The sequence below is a fragment of the Uranotaenia lowii genome, chromosome 3 (assembly GCF_029784155.1).
Source record: "Uranotaenia lowii strain MFRU-FL chromosome 3, ASM2978415v1, whole genome shotgun sequence".
Lineage (NCBI taxonomy): Eukaryota > Metazoa > Arthropoda > Insecta > Diptera > Culicidae > Uranotaenia > Uranotaenia lowii.
The window spans coordinates 358,124,234-358,149,014 of NC_073693.1; the positions used below are offsets into that span (position 1 = coordinate 358,124,234).

Sequence of the window (24,781 nt, forward strand, 5' to 3'; positions counted from 1 at the left end):
CGTCCTAGTAGTCAATGGGGATAAAATGAAGGAATGTTAGTAGAGTACTTTTTAGGTTCTAACAGGAATCCCTCGTCTCCCCATGTTTCAAAAGAATATTTTGAAAAATTGAGAAACAAGAATAAACCGGTATCACCAACTATAGAAACCGTCTATACGTTTGCGAATCTATATTTATATATTCAAGGAAGGGTGTTTTGTTAGTAAGGGAAAGGTGTAGATCAGGATCCATTCTGAAAATGGTGCAACCGTGTTTTCCTACACCTCTTACGCTCCTACATATTTCTTAAGGAAATTCCTAGTCAATTTATCGAGGCACTTCATTGTGGCAGTAGCAATTTAAATGAAACATGAGAATTCCAATTTCACTAGCTGATTGCCCAATGGATTTCCCTATCGCCTCCATGAATTTAAAATCAAATTTAAAGATGTCTAGAAAAACAAATCTAATTTAATTTGTAATTGAAATATTATGAACTTTTTGTGAAACTTCACCACAAAAACTAAACTTATAAATTTTTCTTTAATCAAAATCAGACTTTTTTCAAAGTTGTATAAAATTCTCTAGTCAATTATTTTTATGAAAATAGTTCGATGCGTTGCTATTGATTGATTGCATATTGAATTGAAAATTATCATTTATATTATACAAATTAAAAATATTTTAAATCAAACTTGATAACAAAATCATAAGTAAAATCAAAACACAAAGTTATTGTTGAAAAAAAATATCAAAACATGGGACTTCTAAACGTAAGGAAATAAAAATGAAACGTTGCGTAAATGCAAGCTTACTTACTCACATTTTTTATTTATTTTTTGCAATCGCATTCCCGATCAGGAGAGCATATCAAAATAATAACTCAAACATATCTCACCAAGATATTTACATCTGATTCAGTTATAATTAAGTACTCCAAATTTTCGATTTAAGTTTCTCCAATCTGAATTATATCTTATTCTGATTGACAAACTTGAATGGGGTTGAGCTCATATTCAATGATAAAGATTTTTTTCGGATTGTCTTAAAATAAAATGAATATATCTTATTTTGATATACGTACATCTTTTTCTGAAACACGGACATCGAAGTTAACGGCTCAAACCTTACATTAACGAGTTTCGCTTAACAGATTCATAAAATTGAATCAAATTTTTGGGAAACCAAAAATGGGGCATGGGGCATATCAAAAACTGATATAGTTTAGCTATGATCGTATAGATTTTTTGATATAATTTGAGATATTTTAACATCCTACGCGTTCTGAATTACAACTCATTTAGATAGAAAAAAAAAGTATCAAAATATCTCATTTTGATATAATTTTGTTTTTCCCTCCTGATCGGGTTTTCTTAAAGATTACAGTTCTAGTTTTTTTAAATCCTTGTTTCGTTTGTTTAATATAAACCCTTTACTTGTGCAATCTTTCATCTTTGATTCGTTTCAGGTTATCTTTTAAAATGGTAACATTGAGAATGATTTTACGTTCACATTTCGTTATTTTTTTTAATAAAAATAACAAAACAAATCAATCGTGTTTTAAAACATAAATTGTTTAAATTTATCTACTTAGTTATTGCGTAATTTGCTAGCGCATTCGTTATGCTCAGTTTTGCACCAGGTTCCTAGAGATGTTGCTTTTCTTTTTGCTGTAATTTTAATCATTTATGCGCTCAGATTTGAACCTTTAGTATCAAAGATTTGAACTGAAAGTGGATGGTGTAACACAATGTTGTAGATGCGCGTATGACTGAGTAACTTAACAATATACTGACGACAAGTTGTGTTAGTTGTTGTCGGAATGAGTTCAAAACGGAGCGAGTGGACCAAACAAATACGGTAAAAGTGAAAATCAAAATTTCAAAACTGGAATGTTGAATTCAAATTATAACCTACTATATTTTTCACAGATTTTCATATTTTAGGGGTTTTATTTTAAAATTTAGAACCATTTTAGCAAAAGCTCCATTTTTCAGCTAAAGAATATGGTACTTTTCTGTTAATCCAGTTAGGATTTCTGAACGTAAGATTTTCCTGAATTCGGATTTCGCGATTTCCATCCCGGTCCTGATCTTGTCTGGCTGAAGTCGTAGCCGCTTAAAGAATGATCTCGCCGTGTCCAGTTTGTATTAGAAATTGATTCAAAATTCTTTACTTGGATGAATATCTTCACGAAAAATTTCGCTGTCAAAAAACTACGACCACTTTCTACGGGCACCGCCTACTCTTAGTTGAGAACCCAAAATTTGATGATAAAAAAAGTTCGATTTGCTCTGTTCAAGTTTCGGAAGCGAAAATATAGCTTGCGATGTCGATCGCCAAGGTAAATTATATATCGTTGGATATGTGAAAGCCTTAACAAATACATATTATAAAATAAGCTGCTAGGTTTTGTTATATTTTGAATACGATAGTTTTGAGTGGAACGATGTATGGTTCAAAAATGAAAATATCAAAGTATTTATACAGAGAAAATCAAGCAATCTCTGCTTCAATATACACGCAAATTCAACATAAAACATCAGTTTCAAAATTCATACTACTAACTTAGATGAATTACGAAGCCCATACGTAATGATAACAAAACTATGCATACTTATTTGAAACATATTCAAATTTCCAGTACAAACCTCAGAACCTGTTTTTGCAATTATTGAAAAAGTTACAAATTATGAAAAAAAATTAATTTTCAATTTCTTTCAACTCGTAAACAACAGACCTATCTTGTGCAATTTTTTTCTGAGGATTTCATTGGAAACTGTTTGAGCCACCGCACGGTTCGAGAAATGGATTTATGGCTGTTTTCACCATGAATTTCCTACTTTTTTCAATTATTTAAGAAAAAGCTTGTTCGGACTTGAAAATTTTGAACCAAATGAGACGTATATTTTGTGATTTTTTTTTTTCGAGGAATCCAACGACGCCGATTGCACGCATTGGAAACAAGAGTTATGACTGTTTCACCCTTAATTCCCTTACATTTTTCTAACAGTTCCAAAAAAGCATATTTTGCCTTGAAAATTTTGAACCAAATGGGACTTATCTTACGCAATTTTATCCGAGAAATTCAATGGAGGCTTTTTGAGCCCCCCCCCCTACGCTTCGGAAAATGGATTAATAGCTGTTTTAACCCTCAATTCCCCTACATTTTTCTACTATTTCAGAAAAAAAGCATGTTCGGGCTTCCAAATTTTGAACCTAATGGGACGTCTCTTAAGTGATTTTTTTCGAAAAATCCAACGAAGACTATTGGTAAGGATCATTCGTCAAACAAAGCACCAGAAACATAATGTGAATGTGAATTGTTTGTACTCTACAAACAGACCTATCTACATTTTTGTGTTAATTCTTTGTTTGATGAATCTACGACTCAACGTCCAGTGCAAAATGCATCGTTTATTAATGGTAAATGAAAACAAAAATCACCTTGACCAGGAATTGAGCTCGAATCATCTGATTACCTCTTCCAATAGACCAAATCGTCAGATGAAACAAGTCAAGCTTGTAGTAATTATTGAAGTAAAAGTAAAAGAATTATACATCGCCAAACGAACACGAAATGGGTAGAAGTAACAAAAGTAGTATAAATAAAAAAATATATATTTTAAATATATCTACAAAAGAACACGAAATAAGTGGGTTAGTATTTCGTTCAGTGTTAAAAATAAAGAGAGAAAGAAAGAGAACTGATAGCAAGAGCTTTTGTTGAGTTACGAAGTACGAGTATGAAAAAAAGAGAAAGAGAATGACGGAGGAAAAAGCTGAACTGGAAAAAGCTGGAAAATCATTCTAAAAACGATTATTTACGCTAACGGTTGGGTCTAAGTTAGGGTTACCATACCCTTCAACGCCAAAAAGAGTACATTGAAAACGTATTTCAAAATATTTAGGAGAAACGAGAGAAACCAAGAAATTTTAGTCCATTCAAATAGTTGCAATTACTAGTTGCTAGTTATGTGACATGGAAATTACCTATGACTTTTCAGAAGACCTTTTACAAATTGAAAGTTGCTAATTTTCTTGCAGATTTTTAGTGAAAAGCGGAAGGGTCGGGTTAATCGAAGAGATAGAGATCAAAACATCGCAAACATGAGAAAATGTTGTATTTCAAAAAGAGTTTAAATTGCTGTTGTGCTCTTCGCCAACTGTTTGGGCGCTAATTGCATATTCAAAGGCGCTGATTGCCTGCACAGTTTATTTCGACGTCTGGGAGAAGCTTTTCTCAAAAGCGGTTTTAAAGCTTTCGAATTTGTTGAATTTTAATTATAAGAAAATACTGCTTATTTCATCAGCAAGAAAACTTCTTTTTAACGAAAAATTTAGATTTTAATCTCGATTTGTGATGCTTTCCATTTTAATTCATCGTTTGGAAAATTCAACAAAGTAGAAAAACTAAGTTGCGTTCCATGAATGCATAAAGTGTTGCATTTCTGTCCGACTTCTTGTACACACAGGAACACAAACTTAAGAACTGGAAGAAATAAGTCCGTTGCTCTAATAAAATGTCTTTCAACAAAAAAAAGAGTACAAACCGCAAGATTTCACAAAAAGAAGAGTACGCTCATTTTTCGATCGAAAAAGAGTACATGTACTCTTAAAAGAGTACGTATGGTAACCCTAGTCTAAGTCGGCAGAAATTGTTAAAGAAGAATATTAAAAAAATTCTAGTGAAAGAAAGTTCCTACCGACTGCGCCATTTCTGTCGTGAACTTCTTCCATTTCAATGAACTTTCTTTCACTAGAATTTCTTTAATATTCTTCTGCCGACTAAGACACAACCGTAAGCGTAGATAATCGTTTTTAGAATCCTCTCTAGCTTTTTCCAGTTCAGCTTTTTCCTCCGTCATTCTCTTTCTCTTTTTTCCCTACTCGTATTCGTAACTCAACAAAAGAGCTTGCTATCAGTTCTCTTTCTTTCTCTCTTCATTTTCAACACTGAACGAAATATTAACCAACTTATTTCGTGTTCTTTTGTAGATGTATTTAAAATATAGATTTTTTATTTATACAACTATTATTACTTCTACCCATTTCGTGTTCGTTTGCCGATGTATAATTCTTTTACTTTTACTTCTATTATTACTACAAAGCTGTAGCTTCATAATTCATCGAGTTGAATTCGCTGCTAGATTCTATGGTAGAAAATGCGCTTCCTGCCCCGATTGATGGTGCATATACAGCCCCAGTGGGGGTTCTCATTATGTCCCTACAGCCACTGATTTTCAGCTTTTGGCATAAATTTGGCAAACGTTTTTATCTACTTTTTCAAGTTTTAGCCCGTTACAAAATAGACTTTTTCAGGGTCCGAACACAAAACAATGAAAAACAAAAACAACTTACAAATAATAGCTGTTTTCTAAGTTTAAATTAGCGTCCTCTTCAAGATGGTCATTATGCCTTTATCTCCCTTATTTCAGTTTTATTTTTACCCAGGGGAAATTTATTTAATATTTATAAATTGGCAAAGATTTCATTATATATTTTTAACCTTCTTCTAGTTATTTTTATCCAAATTAGTTTCATATTATCTACACAGAGTTTTCTGTTCGTGTGCACATTTCACTATATTCTGTATAAAATTATTGTTTAGAAAATACTATTTGAGGGATGAAATAGTCTGGGAACCAGATTCAAGGGATTTCTCAGAGGACGAGTAAGGAACTAAATAAACCTAGAGAAAGTTGCCAGTGCTTGTCCCATTTATTCATCTCACCACTATCATGCTCCAGTCACCACCACATTGCAATTTAGTTCCCTTTCCGGGTTCTTAAACAGGATCGTCGTTTCAACAGCTCAGCCGGTGTCCAGTACATAGTCTGCAATGTATATTTTTGGGTTTTGTGAACAGGAAGCAAGCTGTCTTGTCTAGATTAGATATTTGCTGTAACAAAACAAAACTTAAATTAAGTCTCATTCTGATGTTATAAAATAAGCTATGAAAAACACGGAGATGGAAGCAGGGTAAGAATGAAAGATTGTAAATGTTGAGTCACATCATCCGCAAACAAGTTTGGATCTTTCAGAAAAAAAAAGTTTTATCTTGTTTTCGTAGTGCAAATGCAAAAGCTACTTGTTATTTTGTTTGACTTATCAAATAAATTATTATTCTAAAGAATTCGCTTCATATTCAGAATTGTAAGACAAGATACTTTATTGAATTCAATAAATGTTTTTTTTTCTATTTTATTGAATCTTAATTCTAAATCTTATTTTAATTTTCCACCAGTCTAATCCGTTCTTGAATAGTAACAGAACTTCTCCTGGACCACAAAAAAAAACGAACGAAAAACATACACATCTCTAAGCAATGGTTGGCTACCCACCATCCAGGCCCAGGTCTAGGAAAATATATCATTCCGGATTATAGTCTGAATCTGCTGCTTCAAAAGACCGAGAAAATGCAGAAGACTTGAGTTGAGAGATTGTATTCGTTCGTTTTTTTTATTCTTGCTCCACCTTCACCTTTAAACGAATCGCATGAATTTTTCCGTCGGCAGAATAAAGTGGCTGGTAAACTCTGGAAAATTGTAGCTGGAAAAAATACTTTCGATTCGCTTCTGAAGGTATGTTTACTTTCATACCTAGGTACTGTTTAAACCCTTTCGCTCTTCTTCCCTTTCCATACGCAAACGCATGAAAATTGTACAAATTGCAAAATGACAGTCTGTGTTATTTATGCCCTTCAAAGGGAACGTACAGTGGTTCAATTTATTTTTTATTTTGATTTTTAATTTTTTTTAATGGTTGCAATCAAACTATTAGTTTGAACTTTTAACCTTCCAAAAATTGTATCAAAATTTGGAACAAATAATTTAAACCGATCATTTTTTTTATAAAAAAAAGAAGTTAAAAACACCTGATGATTTTTTTCGAATCATCGACATTCCTGTGCATTTGTAAAGCGTGGGAAAACAGTGGAGCCTCTCAAGAATGATTTGTTCCTCCTGTTTTTGGACTGGAAAAAAGTGGAATTGAAGCTAATGTGTTCCCTCAATACTTGCAAACGAACTCCGGTGTTTGAATAATGGAAAGAAATTGCTTTGATGTATGGCTATGGGTGGGGAGGCCCATTTATTCTGAGAATTTATGTTTGGAAACTATACACACAAACGCGCAGAAAAAAATGGTAAGAAACAATCCAAAAGAATTGACAAAAAAATCCTGATTCGGTTCAAACACAATCACTAAGGAATGAGTTAAATTGAAACTTTCTCTTGTCTTGTACATAAAAATGAATTTCTGTCTGTCTGTCTGTTCCCTTTAGACACGAAAACTACTGAACCGATTTGCGTGAAACAGAGTCTATGGGGACCAGGAAAGGTTCCTATAATAGTTTGGGACCCCTCCCTCTCTTAGAAATGGGAGAAAGTGCCTCGAGAATCGATCATGCAAATGGAACCAAATTAAGCATAGAAGTGTATTAGGATACGAGGAATGTTTCAGTAATAGTGTGGTACCCCTTTCTTTCTCTTTTCAATGGGGAGGAAAAAAGAAAAAGGGGGCTCTCTTATAATTTTTTTTGAATCGCTCGAGAATTAATCAAGCTAATGGAACTAAATTTGGCATGAAAGCAAGGCCGAATTAGGCTCAATTTTCGCGTATGTTTGGATAACGTGCCGCTTTTAAGCCTGCCCCCATTCTGAAGGCCGAATTAAGTTGGGGGCATTGAGAGGGCAATTGCGGCGAAAATGAAATTGAAGTTTTCCTCAAAACAGTTATAAAAACCAGCTTAAACCTAAGAGTTCAAAGTTTATGAAATTGAAACTAAATGAACGGTACCCCCCTTAAATAATAACTAATTCAGGATATATAATCATAGGTAAAGTAATACACGTGTTATTGCAAATATTTTCTACAAACAAACAAAGGCTCACTAGTTGATCAAACATGTATTTTCAATAGAAAAAATATATCACAACAGCCTTAATAATTTCCTGCAAAAGCATATAAAAGTTCTAAAATATTGAATGTTGAAACATATTAAAGACGACAGTTCACAACACTTTTGATATGTTTCCCATATGACGCAATATAATTGACATATATTTATTTATGTGATCATTTTATACCCTCAAGGTCTCAACAAAGCAATAACTATTTTGACTTATCATAAGTTTTTTAAGGCCGTAACAAAAAATCTTCCGATTAGAGCTGGGTACTGTTTCATTCCTTTTATAAAATAAACTGCTCATAAATTTTTTTGTCCATTCAGAAAAAAAATGAATAAGTTGTTATATGAACTAAATACTGAAATTCACAGTTAATTTTTTTGTGAATTTAAGTCCGATGAACGAATAATTCAATAAAACAATAACAAAGTTATTTTTTATTACAAGGTTTATATTAAATTCACATTTTTTCATCATATTTTCAATTCTTAAATTCAGGTTTCAGTGGTGGAATATAACAGTTAATATTTATTTATTTCGTTCGTCAAGTCCTTAAATAACTACTTATAACATAAACAATAGCTAATTGCATTACTACACTGAAGTGATATCCTCACTTATTAATGTTCTCAGTTTTGTGTGATATCCTGAGCTAACCACTCAGAAAATCTGGCATCATTTCTGTGTTACCACGAACCTAATTTGACTAGTTCGACTTAAGCGTGTGATGATGTAATCACGTGGAATCGCTATAGAGAGAGAATTCTTTGCATTTGGAATGGTAATGATAAAAATTCCACAACTGCTTCATAATATGCAACAATTCGCACATTTATTCTCTCTCTGAGCACTGGTTTCTCTCATTTTAACTTAAATTTGCTTATTTTTCCACTCAATCAACCACAATTTACCACAATTTCAATCATTGGCTGCACAATTTGTGTGATCCTTCTTTTAAGCCTAAATTGTGATTCTGCTCTGCGATTTTAAATTATGTTTACGAAAAGTGATATCAATTTATGGAATTCAAGTAGATTTAAAAAAAAACATGAAAAAAATAGATTGCCAATCTTTATCAGAACTTAATTCAATTTCGTTTTCCTTGATGATTTTTTACTCCTAATTTTTCGTATTAAATGCTCTATTTAAAAATTTATTTTTTTGTGTTCCACCAATTTTTGCTCAAACTTTTTAACAGAATTATTGTTGAGAGACTGAAAATTAAATCAGGTTTGATGCCATTTAACCTTCTGGTAATTTCCTTCAATCATTAGGATTTTTTAGTTGAGTGAAAAATACCCTGAATTGTCAATAAAAAGTGCATTCTTATTCAACCACGGTACCTAGGTAAATAGAATAGTGATTTTAACGTGATTTTAACGAAAAATTGCATCGTAAATTTGTAAATTATTTTCTTATATCCGCATTTAAGAAATCTTAGGCAAGTTACATATTTTGATTTTAATAAGTGTTTTACGTTCATTCTGGAACAAAAAAAAGAAAATATGAAAGAAAATTGTTCAATGCAATTTAAGAAGATTTTTTTGGATCAAATTTTCAAAAAGTGGAAATAAGTTTACAAGTTTCTCAACTGAGAAGTTACTCTCTCTATCACCCCATTCTGCTAAATAAAAAGCTGTTTAAAATTGATAGAATATAAATTTTAAAAAAATGTAGACCTCCACCCCTATAAAAATAGCCTCAAGCCACCCGAAGGCTCAATCTGGCCCTGCATGGGAAGGTATTTTAATACGGGAAATGCTTTTGTGATAGTTCGAGACCCCTTCTTCTTTCCAGTGCGAGGATAAGAAGACGGGAGAGAGAGAGTATCATACATTGTTTGCTTAATTAGAGAACTGAGCAAGCAAATAAATCAAATTTGGCGTGGTAGGCATAGATGCCACACCTACCGATTTTTCGGTATTCATACCGATTTTTGAGCAAATTTTTATCCAAGAATCGGTATATACCGAATACCGATTTTTGGCAAAACATACCGATTTCATACCGATTTTTGAGATTTTGATACAAAATGTAAAATATATTTCAGTGTAAGCGAGACTACCGAAAATATTGGGTTTCTGTTCAATTGAAGACGACCTAATTATGTTATTTGGCGTTAGCTCAGTAAAGGCAGAAACACAATACAGCGTCGGTCGTCGCGTCACGTCAGCGGTCAACGCTGTCGATAAGTACTAAAACGCGGACGCGACGCACCCGACGATTTTTGCATCACAATTCAGCGTCAAGAGACATCTAAGATGACCGCTGACGTGACGCGACGACCGACGCTGTATTGTGTTTCTGCCTTAAGAAACATTTGAAGCTTTTATGATAAGTGCACGTTTTTTCAATATTTCAATTGAAACTCTCAAATTTTAAAGGAAAGAAGTATTTTGTTTAGGATAGTGTTTTCTTATTTTAATCGCCGCCGGGATATATTCTTATTTAATTTTTGGCTTTTCGTTTTTGATAGTCGAAAGTTTAAAGATAAGTCTACGACACGAATAAAGTTTTAACTATCCGTTGGGATTCGGAGGTAATTGTTCTATTGAGAATGTTGGAAAACTGTCGTTTTCTATAAAAATATTCTATGATATTTATAATTGCGCCAAGATAACCAGCGGAAATTACTCTAATGAGGTTGAGTATGTATATAAGTTTTCAGAATTTTGAAAACATAAAAAAATTTTAAAGAACACTCTATAAGGATTACACCTACAAGGAATCATGTGGTAATCGATAACATGAAGAAATTTAATGATAGAGAATATAACAAAGAGGCTTCATGATTTTTTGAATAGAGAATTCCACAAAAACTTTTCAATATGCGATTTTTTCAAATTAGGGCCCACAGAGCCAAAAGAGTATAAGAGCAAATGATCCATGAGTTAATAATACGGAACGATTTTTCATGTTTCAAACTATTTTTCGTGATTTCTTCAGATTTTTAGAAATTTATTTATATACCTTTATGTTCGGAAGAAAAATACAAATTATTTAAATAGGTATGGAAAATTGCCAAACACAACAGCTTTAAAGCGTTTTTTTCTCGAAATTTGCTTTTATGCACTCAAACACGTTTTTGGCATCAATGCAGTAATTATGAAAATCCAAAGTTTGTAAAAATTTTCTAAAAATTATAATAGAGAAGAAAAAACAGTATAAACCTTCTAAGAACTCTTAAAATCAAATAAAAATATATAAAAACAAAAAAAAAACGAGCATACAAAATACTATAATATGATTTAATTCATCGACTTTTTGGGCGGATTTTGGTTTGTAAGATTTTAAATATTGTAAATTTAGATAAAAATTCATTGTTTAAAATATAATTTGAGTGTCCACTGAAGAGAAGCGAAAGCCATAGTAGCACTGATGAACTGATGTACAAGCTAAGCTTTGAAACGTGTGTAAAGTTACAACGACCGTTTTCAATCAATTTTATGTGTTTTGGTTGAGCCACCAGATGTCTCCAAGGACACCAGAGAGAACTGTCAAGAAGAAAGTGAAATGTAAACAAAACAAAATAACAAACTATTAGTCAGTTATGAATATGTCGAATTACTATTTGACGAGTTTTGAAGATTCGCAACACATTTATGATTTGCGTAATGGAATTTTTTTAGCTTTGAGCACTAAATAGAAACAGATATGATACGATAAATTGCTCGCTCAGAATAGCCTAGAATCGGTATTGTTTCATGAGATTTTTAATTTTAAACTCAACTGGATAAAATAACTGGTTCGTCTGGCTTGTCCGAAGTTCTTAGTTAGTCTTTTTTAGTAAAAAGAATGAAGATAAAATGAAACAGGCAATTTTACCTTGCTGTGAATAAATTGAAGCCGCCCATTCTACTACGATGTTAATTTATCAATTTTTGAGATCATATACGATTGTGCTCTTCCAAGAATGAGGTACTTCAAAAGTTTAATCGGCTTGTTTAAATTATAGCATTCGAAAATTTGTACTGGTTTCTGGAATATAATAATTCAAGCTTGTACATCTGTTTGTTATTTCGGCAGTCTCTGTAGTGAAAACAAATATGATAATGCTATTTTCCCCAGCTTAAAATTATTCGTGGTATTGTATTGTACTGTATTTATTGTATTTAAATTTATTCATTTTTGAATTCAAATAACATTGCGTCCTTTCGAAAAATTGTTATATTTAAAAGAGCTACCTAGAAACAGTGCCATCTATTGCGCCGTTCAAAAGTTAGAAATCTAGCAATAGATGGCACTGTTTTTCGTCATTTTTTAACGGCTTCTTTAAAACAGAGCACTGGAAATTTTACACAAGTTTCTGAAGATTTTTTGTTCGAGCTTGTACATCTGTTCATCTGTGATAGTAGCTCGAAACGTCTGGACAACTGGTAAAAACGTTTTTGATTCTGAAATCCGCCAAAAACCGTCGATGAATTAAATCACAATAAAGCGCGGCGATACACAGAATTCCAAAATACTTTAAGGCATTTATTAGAAAAAGTATTAAATAACAGACTTCAGAATCACTATCGAAAATTTTTTTAATCGCCATAAAATACCGATTTTCATACCGATTTTTCGGATTTCCATACCGAAAAAAGATTTTTTTGGGTTCAAAAATACCGATTTTAATGTGGCATCACTGGTGGTAGGGCATTCAGATGCGAAAAATGTTTCTATTATAATTTGGTACCTATGACGCCTTCCTCGTAAGAAGATAGGGGATGAGGCTTTCATACAATTTTCCGTATATCTAGAGAAATATTAGATAAAGTGGACCCTTATTTGACATTGGAGGGTATTTGTATACGAGAAAGGTTTGATGTCCGTCCTTTCCTTCTGATGGGGAAATAGGAAAGAAAGGAGTAAGACTTTCATAGAATATAGTACGTCTCGGTGGTCGAGTGGTTAGCGTGGTAAAACGATAATCGCTGGTCCACTGATGGCATGGGTTCGTTCCCCATCTCGGTACTGGGTGTTAAATGATAATCTTAAGTTGTCCACGCCATTTATCGGTCTGTAAAGCCTAAATCGGCTAAGACGGTGTATGTCATTTAATATATGTATGTTGCATATCTCTATAAATAATTCAGGAAAGAATTCGAATTTTGGTAGGGGAAGATATCTGAGTTCGAGAAATGCTTCCATACCTATTCCAGTGGAGAGCTCTAACGGGGGAGAGAGAATTCCCATACACTTTAATTAGCATAGCTCTAAAACTTAACTAGCCATTTAGTATGGAAAGGATATTGAATAATCAGGAATTAAATTATTATTATTATTATTATTTATTAGAGACCTTTTAACCACCCGGGTCATTCGGGTCTGAATCAGGAATTAAATGATTCTATAATTATTTGTAACCACTTCCTTTTTCCAGTGAGTATATGTTTAAGAGAAAGAGGGAAGGGGCTTCCGTATGAGGAAAAGTAGGCGTTGATCGGCTTGGAACGCACGCGTCTTTTTTGTCGCGTTCGAGAATTTTTATGAAAATTATTATTGTTCACGTGGAAAAAGTGAATAAAAACTTTAGAAATATCTTGATTTGTTTGCTTTAGAGAGTGTTTCATGAATCAAGTGTTGTAATGTACGCACAAATTATCGCTGGAAAGGGGGGCTTGTTTCAATAGTGGTTCTAAAACTCAACATCTGGGAATCGAAGGCGAATGAAAACTGTCCCGCAATGGTGAATGGATTTTCACGAACCTCATTGTCAGTTTCACAAGTCCTAAAAGATTGTGTTTCGATAGTAGGAGAGAAATCTATCTTATCTATAATTTTTTTCGTTAAATTCGATTACCAAAGATTGAAAAAAAAGGATATATTGACAGTTTGGCACGAACACCACCTTATCAAAAGGCCTCAGCCCTAACCTCAAACCATGAATGCTAATGATCAACTTTTGAAAAGGGCGCACATAAAATGCATTTTCCTCATGCTGATTTTAAGAAATGCACCCCTTCAAAAATCAACGCTGAGATGATGGTGTTTTGATTTTGAATGACCCCAAAGTGCTGCCAAATGGAATGATTCAACAGTATTTTACTGATGCTTGAGAAAATATTTTCATTTCAAAATATGCATTATCACCAGTTGGGATTGATTTTTGGATAATTCTATCCAGGTGTTTTGCATTTCGTTAATATAGATACAACGCGTGGTTTTTGTTTTGGGTGTTCTAACAAATGTTTGTTATTTTGCCTTGGTGATGCTTTGTGTTTTATGGATTGCTGTGAATAAAAACTTTCAAAACTCTCGAGTTTTTTGGGAAAGTTTTGTCGCAGGAGTTAGAAGGTGATTCAGTTAAGCTTTATGATAGACGAGATGAGCTAATTGACGACGGATCCAGTCAATTTCAAGCGCAATAAAGGATGATTTGATTAATTTGAGGTGCCTAAGAGGGGTGATAACAAGTAGTTCCGAGAGATCAGTTGAAGGACGTTCGACAGATCACAGGAAAGATAGTCCTGTGTAGTTCTCAAACATATAACATCCAAGGATTTTGAGGTACGAAATTTCCTAAATGCCAAGCTAACTATTCTTTTTTTTTATCTTATTTTGTTTTTTAAAACAAATGTTTGGGGTATTTTTAATAAATTCTAAACTGAGCTAATACATTTTGACATAAATGCTCGAAAATCAAAATTTAAAACACAATATTTTTTACAAAAGTGATTGAAGATTGAAAATTTGAAATAAATTTAAAATGTGTGTTGAGCTTATACATTTTTATTTGAAATCGAAACACAAAGTTAAGTGAAATTCAAAAAAAATGTTAATGCTTATTGGTCCTTAAATTAGATCAGTATTGCAACGGTTTCATCAAACAAGCACATCTATTATTTGTGTTTCTTAAGGTTGCAAGAATTTTTTCAGCACGTGTCCGGAACAGATAAACCGGCAATTTTCTATAACTAATATAACGACTTAAAATCTGTCCAATATCCAGGCAAATTTTGTCAAAACCCATAAACTACTCAACAAAAATTAATATAAAAAAATGAAAAAGATATTTTTTCATAAAATTTATGAACAGAATAAAATTGTAATCCAGACTTCGAAAAAAATCCTCACATGTGCTGCACTTCCCTTCCTTTATCGACTACACGGACTTGGCCGGCGTCGTTATTGATTTATTTGAAAAAAGGAGTTCCTTTAAATTCTACAGTGTGATTCTATCGCTTGTTCCCAGCAATATTTGTTTTGGTTTATTGTGCAATATTGATAATATCGAGCCAATCACGGAGTGCAACCATTATGCCATTGGCCAGGGGAGGCCGCAGATCGACCGTAGTTGATAGCAAGCCCAAGCTCAATCTCAAGAGGGGAGGAGCTTTCGTATGATGTTTTTGGCAGAGCTCGAGAGCTAACCACGCAGATAAAATCAAATTTGGTAGGGCGTGGTATTTGAAAAGAAGATATTTTTCTACGAATTATTGATATATTTTTAACATTCCATTTAGCGCGTTGGGGGGGGGGGGGGGGTCTCTCATACATTTATTTTGTATAACTTCTGGCATGGGGTTGGTCGGCTACGAGAAATATTTCTATGATTATTCAATGCCTCTCCCTTTTCAGTAGGGAGATGGAAAAAAGAAGGAGCGCTTCCTTGCCATGTTTGCCATAACTTTAGAATCTACCAAGCAAATGTCCATGTGTGGAGCAAACCATTATAAGTTTACGAAAAATGTTTGTAAGATAGTTCTTTATTTAAGTACTTCAAATTTTTATTAAAAGCAATCGTTATATTTTATTTTTGTATTGCCATATGAAATGCATGTTGCGGTTTAAAGAGGCTCCATTTAAAAAAAAATGAAAAATGCCATTATTTTCATTCATTCTTAGAATGTATATTTTTTTATCAATTTAATTTGAAAAAAAAAATCCAGCCTGACTCGTTCACTCACTCGAGGATCCAAAACTTAATTTGTTCTTCACTACTAATTTGTCTGTTCCTAGAAAATGTGCCATACGCACAAAATTCCCTGCTAGTACCAGCATTAAGTTTCTTCTAAACTCCCCCATCTGAAATCACAGCGGGTTTGGAAAAAGTAATTAAAATCGATGCAACATCCTCTCTTCCATATTCCGTTCCGAAAAACACAGAGCTGATCAGAAACAATATTTGCATTTGGCTTCGAACCAAACCCTACATAGCAAAAGTGAGACGAGATCTCAATTGTGAACATGATTGAGCTTTCTTCTGGGTGTCTGGTGTTCAGAGTTTTGCACTTTCATAAAATTGATTTCTTCCACTGAGAATTTCCGATCAAAAAGCTGAGTGCGGAAAAACGGAGGAAGAGGATCATTTTTCAATTGCCAAACCACAATGAGTGATAATGACTAGTTGTGAACTCTCTCTTTCTGGGTTGGTTTTCCGGATGAGTTTGAAGTTCCGTTGTTATCTTTTTGGTTTTTTTTTATCCTTTGCTCCTCTAGTTATTGTGGAAAAATCTGGTAAAACTCATGTGCCAAAGCATTATCCGGCATGTGCCAATAGCAAATGGCTTCCAAATTTATCTACCTCCTCCATCCTTTTCTGGTAGAAGAGATTTTATCTCACTCTCCCTAGGAATGATGCCAACTAAACTGGAAGCTGAGAGGAAGCTCAGAATGAATGGAAGCATTGCACTCTCAGCTCGTAAGATGCCGAGAAAAACTGATGCTGCGATGTTTCCCCAAAGCACTTTCCCATATTATTGCAATTTCCCAACAATTTCTGTTTGGTTTTTTCCTCCTACTCTTGTCTATTTTTGTGGATTCCCTTCGGAAATGAAGCCACAGAATCTTTCGATCCGAAAAGCGGAGGCGAGCTTTTCGGAGAAATCGTGTTGGGATAATGCAATCGCACTGTTTGGGTGGGAGGTAGAAAGACGACTATTCGCCACTCCATTTTCAAATCTCCTGCTGGATGCACTTCAGTTAGATGCTGTTAGTTCAGGAAAAAGTCAGAGGTCCCCGACAGGGGTCGTTTCGGGATGAAACTAAATAAATGAGCTGAGTTCCCATTTGTTTTCCCTCAACAACACTCTTAGCAATGACCGCCCGATAAGTTGGTCGTCTACCATAAAGTGGTGGAAATAATAGTTTGTAAAGCTTTGGAATGGGGTATTGTTTAGGGAGATATTTAGCCCTTGAAAGAAAAAGTGCTAAAAGCAGGTGTTGATGATCTCAGGTTTTTGGAACTTATTCCTGCTCCAGAGAAGTGTTGTTCGAGTACCTACTACAAATTGAGGACCTTAAAGTTGGCTCATCATTCAACCAATTATAGCAATTGTTGTTTGGATCCAACAACTCAACTTTTTACATTTTTAATTTTCTTTCACTTAGTGTATAGTGTATATTTAGATTGAGCGCCCTAAAATAAACCAAAATCAGCTTCAAATTCTTGACGTTAAATTTATGAAACAACTCGTTCATATGTTTTTTTAATAATCTTGTAGAGTAGGGTTATCAAATTGCCCAGTTTTATTCGGGTTCGAGCATATATTTAAAACAAAATGAAAAAAAGTCCGGGCCCAGCATTATTCAATTGATTTGACAAATCAAACGAGACAAAAATTTGTTGCAATTTTTGTATGTTTGGCTCCAACGAAATTTTTTGAGCAAGTTTTGAAAAAAAAATAATTATGAAAAGGTTTTTTGTAAGCCTAAAATACGATTCAAAACTTAAAATATCACAACTTAAACGAAACACTCAAGGTTCTTATTTGGGTTAGTGAAAGATATGCAAGGGACTTAAAAACATTTTTCTTCTTACATCTAGCTTGACCTCTGATCGAACATTCACCCTTTAATGCAAAGTTTTGTTTTAAAAACAACACTTATTCCAATCCAAATATTTTAGAAAAACGTGGATATTTTTCAATTATGTGTACACAAATATATTTTTAAATTTAATGGAAACTAGCCCATTGCACAGTGGGGGTTTTCGAGCCAAAAAGGGTACCCAATTCAGGCAAGAACGCCTTGCATGAGAAAACAACTATTCTTTATGTAAAAAATCACGAGGAATCGAATGGTCTACACCGCTTTCTGTTAAAATGACTATTAACGTCTCATTTTGCCCGATTTCCCCTATTTTTTTGGGTGTAAAGTTATAATTCCGATTGTAGCCATCTACCTTGCAACCAAAAAGTCATACAAACCATACTTATTTATGTAAAAATGTCAGCTAAATCGATTGGTGTACTCCAATTTTTGTTTCTACTAAGACAAGTGGCTCATTTTGCCTCTTTTCCCCTAAATTTAAGAATTTTTTCATAGAAATGCAGTCAAACAAAGTGTAATCCAACAATTTTTCATCATGAATGATCATTTTTGGTAGATTTATTCATATTCTAGCTAATCGCGTCACTTTTTTGTACTAGAATGAAAATAAATGGTTAAATATCCCGAACCTCCCCTAGCTTTTTTTTTTAAATTTATGCATAAATTTCACTGTAACAATCGAGCGATTCACATACCAAATGCAAAAACCAAGTGATTTAGTGTAAAATTTGTCGCTGAATCGAGTGGTGTACACCGCTTAGTGCTCAGCTTACGAGAATGGCCGCAATCACCCCGATTTCCCCCTAGAATCGAGCGATATGTGGAAAAAAGTCATTATAACAAATGACAATATATCACAAAATGCACAAAAATGATTGAAACAGGTGTATAACTTATTGCTGAATCGAATGATGTACACCGCTTAGCGTTCAGTTGACGAGAAGAGTCTCAAACACCCCGATTTCCCCTAAATTCATTAAATTTCTTTGAAAAATACATTGTTACAAACGAGAATTTAATTTCACAGATACAAAAAACATTGAATCGGGTGTAAAACTTATTGTTGAATCAAATGATGTGATGTACACCGCTAAGCGTGAAGTTGACGAGAAGAGTGACAACCACCCCAATTTCCCCTAAATTTGAGCAGTTTTTTGGAAAAAAAAACATTGTAACAAATGAAAATGCAAATGAACATATGAGAAAAACATTGAATCAGGTGGATAACTTATTGCTGAATGGAATGAAGAACACCGCTTAGCACTGAGTTGACAAGAAAAGTCTCATTTTCCCCAATTTATCTTAAATTCATTCATAAACTCATACAATATGAACCAAAAAATCGTAGTAACAAATGAGAAAGCATCGAAAAAGGTACAAAAACATTAAATCATATATGAAACTTACTGTTGAATAAAATAATGGACACCGCTTAAATTCTGTTGATGAATAAAGTCCTATTTGACTCAATTTCCTCTAAATACTTGCAATTTAAGAAAAAAAAAATCTTGTTACTTTCGAGAATGCATCAGAAAGTGCACAGAAATAACTGAATCATGTGAAAAACTAATTGTTGAAAAGAAAGATGTACACTGCTGAACGTTAAGATGAAGAAAAAAGCCTGGATCACCCCCTTTTCCCCTAAATTTGAAAAATATTTTGTTGCAGGCCCGTGCGAAGGACCCGTCCATGGGGGGGGTTTTCGAAATTCCAATTCGACTAGAAATAATAACAACACCAAAAGACGGACTTAAAATTCAAAATTATTTGATTTCATGTTTTGTTGCAAGAAAAATAAAGCACTTCAAAAACATTGAAATTTTGCTTTAAAGTTGCTACTTGTAATCAATTTTGAAACTTTTCATAAATTAACTAAAAAACCATAATCGATTCAAAAAAGATTATTGAAAATAATAAAAATAATTGAAACGTTTATAAAGTTTAGAATGCATATCACATATTTTATTTAAAAATTAAAGCTCTGAATATTATTGCGCTGTCAATTAAAATACTGAGTCCTAACAAGAACAAAAGGTCGAAAAAGTGCTTTTCAGAAAACAAAAATTAAGAATTAAAAAACAAAGACATACTAATTATAAAATATTACTAAAAAATCAAATAGCTCACTCACAATTCATTTGCAAATATCAAAAAGCTATACAATCAAGTTCGGTCAAGCTATTTAAAAAAAAAACAAACAAAATTTGAAAAACAAACAGATAAGCTTTTTAGAAGAATTTTTTTTTCAATCAAATCTTCTTACGCTTTCGAAAATTTATTCATAGAATTCAATTGATAACTAAAGAAAACAGCATTGTATGCCCTTGTTAGTTTGGTAGATTTTAAATTTTCCTGAAATTTCCTGAGTTTCCTGAATCTTCACATAGATTTTGTCTATCGTCTTTAGTTTTGGTGATTTGGTGAGTTCATAAGTTTTAAAATGAATCAACTGATGAACTAACAAATCTACATGAATAAAAAAACTGACTCTGAATTTGTTTTCTTCATTTGATTAAAAAGGAAAAATATTTTCATCGTGAGGATGATGAATAATCTAAAAAAATAAATGAAACAGTTTTTTTAATTGGTCAAATATCATAACAATACGAAGGTTTTATTAAATTTTTGTTGATTTTTTTTCAATTTGTTGAAATATCCTTATTTAACGGAAAACTTGCCTAACTTTTATCGCAGAAGTCAAAATAACTTGGTTTAAAAAAGTTGATAATTGAATTTAAACCTTTATTCAAAACTTTTTGTAAAGTTTTAAAGTTTTGTCAAACAAACTCCGATTTTTCTTAAATGATTTTTACATATTTGAATGTTATTTAAAAAAAGGGAAGCTGATAAAAGAAAATAATTCCATATTTGAATTAAATCAATTTAATGAAAACCAGCTGTAGAGTTCTTTGCACTTCGCAAAGATGCGAATTTTGTGGCCTTGTGTAATTCATGATAATCCTCTTGCATGTGGAGTTGAGCGTTTAGAAGAACAAGAAACTCATAATAAAATTGAAGCTAAAATTTGTTTCTTGAAGAATATTTATAATTAGCAGAAAAATTGCAATGACGTTTTTTTTTTATTAAAAGTGATAAATAATAAAATTGAAGATAATTTAGTTTTGGATAATTCTGATGACATCGTCAGTATTAAACGCCTATCACATTTCTACCAATTTGTAGACACATAAAATAAGTATTCGTAAAAAAGTTCTTAATTAAACCCATCTACATACAACCAATTTTTTGTGTCAAGATTTGAGTTTCAATACAGATGGTCTATTGAATAACAAACTGAAATTTACAAATAAAAACTAGTATCAATTTGAAAATGTCTTAAAATGAAATAAATGTCTTAGACTTGAGTGATTTAAGATAAAATTCCGCCGGAAGCGAGCAAATTTTCTGACATGTACGGTAAATTCCTTTCTTGAACTGAAAATTTTACTTAGAAAAAATCTTCATGGGGGGGGTTTAACCCCTAAAACCCCCCCCCCCCCCCCCCCGTTCGCACGGCCTTGTTTTGTTGAATTGATAATTGATATTGGTTTAAACAGGATGAGGCTCTTCCCATCGATTCGACAGTGATGCCCAAATTCACTCGTTTGTTACAATTTTTTCTCGAAGAAATTATATGAATTTAGGGGAAATTGGGGTGGTTGTGACTCTTCTCGTCAACTTCATCATAGCGGTGTACATCATTTGATTCAGCAATAAGTTTTACACCCAATTCAATGTTTTTTGTATCTGTGAAATTAAATTCTCGTTTGTAACAATGTATTTTTCAAAAAAAATTAATGAATTTAGGGGAAATCGGGGTGATTGAGGCTCTTCTCGTCAACTGAACGCTGAGCGGTGTACAACATTCGATTCAGCAATAAGTTCTACACTTGTTTTAATCATTTTTGTGAATTTTATGATGCATTGTCATTTGTTATAATGATTTTTTTTCCACATATACGACATACACTTGTCGTAGTAAAACCAAAATGTGGAGTACACCAATCGATTCAGCTGACATTTTTACATAAATAAGTATGGTTTGTATGACTTTTTGGTTGCAAGGTAGATGGCTACAATCGAAATTATAACTTTGCACCCAAAAAAATAGGGGAAATCGGGCAAAATGAGACGTTAATAGTCATTTTATCAGAAAGCGGTGTAGACCATTCGATTCCTCGTGTTTTTTTGCATAAGAAATGATAGTTTTCCAAAATTTAGAACAGTTTAGGCGATCGTCACAGAAATAGGTACCAGTTTTTGATCAAAAATTCCCACTGTGCATTGTATTAAAATTTCGATATTTTTATGTAGGTATGTGCGAGATATCGAAAAAGTGTGAAAAAAAAAGGAATTTATTATTTTTTATTGAAAAAAGTAGATTTTTGAATAAACACTTTTTTTTTAAATTCTAACCAATTTTTTAAAATAAATCAATCTCAAACATCTTAAAAACCCATTTAAAGTTCAAAATTCTGTTACAGTTTTTCAAAAAGTTTTCACTTGTTCAAAGCAATTCAGATGTAAATTTTAAACTAAACTAAATCCATTTGGAGGTTCTGGTTCCATATTCTCATGACAAAAATAGGAGGTGTTTATACTTTCGTATTTCGGATTCTGAATCCAGTTTAGAATTATTTATATTCAGTTCGAATAATCATAAATTGCTTCAAAATCCTGGTTCGAGTTTGGTTTTGCATTTCATATCAAATTTGGATCATGTTATTCAAAAATCGTATGCATTTTAAAAATTTTAAAAATAGTTTTCCGAGTATGAATAAAAAAAAATTATGTTTAAATTCGAAGTTCTTCAACTTATTCCTTTCACAAAATTCAAATATTATTAGCTTCTATATGGGGATCCAAAATTGAAAATTCAGATTCAAATTCATCATTTAAAATTTAAATTCAGATTCCGATTTTAACCAAGATTCACGAAAGCCAAGAAAGCTTCAAGAATTGAACACTCAAAATCAGCTTTCTAATTTGAAATTGATACTTTAATAAAGATTCCCAAGGCGGATTAAATATATATATATGAATATGAATTAAAATCAAAGATCTATGACTTAGGGGTCTGATACAAATTTCATAACTTGTTTTACATTTTAACCCATTCGAGACGGAGGCCTTTTTCATGACATTCAAGCTCATAGGGCTTTATCCTAAGATAACTTTCATGTCTTTTGATTTTCATCAAAACAATTTCTCAATACATTTTGCCTAATATTTGCGAATTCCATTAGTATGAGAATATTATTTTTCCGAGCTACAGTAAACTCACAATGAATGATTGTTCTGACAAAGGCACAAAAATTCCTTTGCGCACACGGTGTGCAACCGGTCTCGAACGGGTTAAATTCGGATCTGGAATCTAAATTCAGAAATTATTTTATGTACATTCCAGAAATCGTATTGAAATTCGATAACTTATCCGAAATTCAAATTGTGAATTCAGGTAAGAATTAGGATTTCGAAAATATGTTCATTGTTCAAAATTCAGATTCAGTTAGTAAACGAGTTTCACAATCAAATTCATATAGGACCCAAGGTTGCCAAAATGTCCATAATTTCACAAAATTTTGAGCCAAAATTTATCACAGAATCTGTGTCACAGAATTTAAAAAATACTCACAGATTTCACAGAATTTTAAATTTTTCAACTTCTTTTCAAAATTCATTTTTTATGTAAATATAAACTTTGGAAAATTATCTTTGAATTGGAAAAATATGATAAAATTGGTAATGTTAATTGATTTTTCTTAAGTAAAATGTTAAAAATACGTAATTTGACATGACTTTTCAATGAAATTAATGGAAAAAGCATCACAGAGAACCGTCAAAGAATTTTTGAGTAAATCACAGAAAGTCAGAAAAACACAGAATTTTTTTCGGTAACCTTGACGGAACCGCGAAGAAATGTAATCCAAAAAACTCCGATATTCGAAATTCTATATCTCAGAAACCGGACCGAAATCTACAAATTTTCCATCTTAAAATTGCCCGAGCTATTGTGATTAATTTTGCAGAATTTAATGTGACACTTAAATTTATCACATTTGAGTAATGCTTATGAATTTAACACATTCGTGCAAGAAATGAAACGAGATATCTCGTTTTTTGTCTGCAAGTGTTAAAAGTATCAAATATGACTATTTCATTGAGGAATTCAAAGCACAAATATGAAGTAGAATTTGAGTTTATTCTGCACGTTTAGTTGAATTAAAAAAACGTGATTTTATTTAAAAAAAATTATCTACATAATTTTAATTATAGAATTGATTTTTAATAAAAATATCTGCTGATAACGAAACATGTGATGTTGCCGTAAAATTTGAAGAAATTTTTTTTATTTTTATTGGTTTTTGAATAACATTGTGAATATTGCAGTTTATAATCCAAAATCTTAAACTTGGATCGAGTTTGCAAGAATCAGATTTTATTCACATAAATATAAACTTTTACTTTTGAACATTTTATTTATTACATAATCAAATCTCAAGAGCTTGATAGATTATGTTTATTTGCGTAGGATGAGATTGTTTAAGAAATTGAAAGCATTTAAAAAAAAACATTATTGATTGTTCAATTCAAATCCAAATCAAAGCATAATCGACCAGATTTACAAGAAAAATCAAAGATTTCAATCACCGCAGAAAGTAAGTTTTCTATTATATCACAGAAGGATTTCTTATATAAATCTTGCTTAAAATTTCAAAGATTTTAGGAAATATTTTCAAAAGTTGTTTTTAAATGGAACCGGGAAAACTATTTATGTAAAAGAACTTAAAAATGAATAATCAAATAGTATAAAAAAATCACTTTATTTTTTTTATTCATGCATTGATTGAGCAAAAATATCTAAGAAAAAAAGGGCACCTAAGCCCTACCAACCAAGGTTGACAAAATCACAGAAAAATCTATAATTTCACAGAATTTTGAGCCAAATTTCATCACAGAATCTATGTCACAGAATACAGAATTTTTGTAATACTAACAGATTTCACAGAATTTTGAAATTTGGGACGTTTTTCAAAATTAATTTTTTTATGTCAATTCAAATTTTGGATAATTATCTTTGAATTGGAGAAATATGGTAAAATTGATAATGTTTACTGATTTTTTTAAGTAA

The 24,781-nt window shown here is 32.2% G+C and overlaps 1 protein-coding gene across 1 annotated transcript in view; it reads right to left on the bottom strand.

The window, feature by feature from the left end:
- Positions 1-4,720, bottom strand: part of LOC129754003 (peroxidasin homolog) — a 45,198-nt gene extending 40,478 nt beyond the window's left edge. The window contains exon 1 of the mRNA XM_055749856.1: positions 4,687-4,720. Coding sequence (XP_055605831.1) covers positions 4,687-4,720 — 34 coding nt within the window. The remainder of the gene's footprint in view (positions 1-4,686) is intronic.
- Between the last annotated feature and the right edge of the window lie 20,061 nt (positions 4,721-24,781).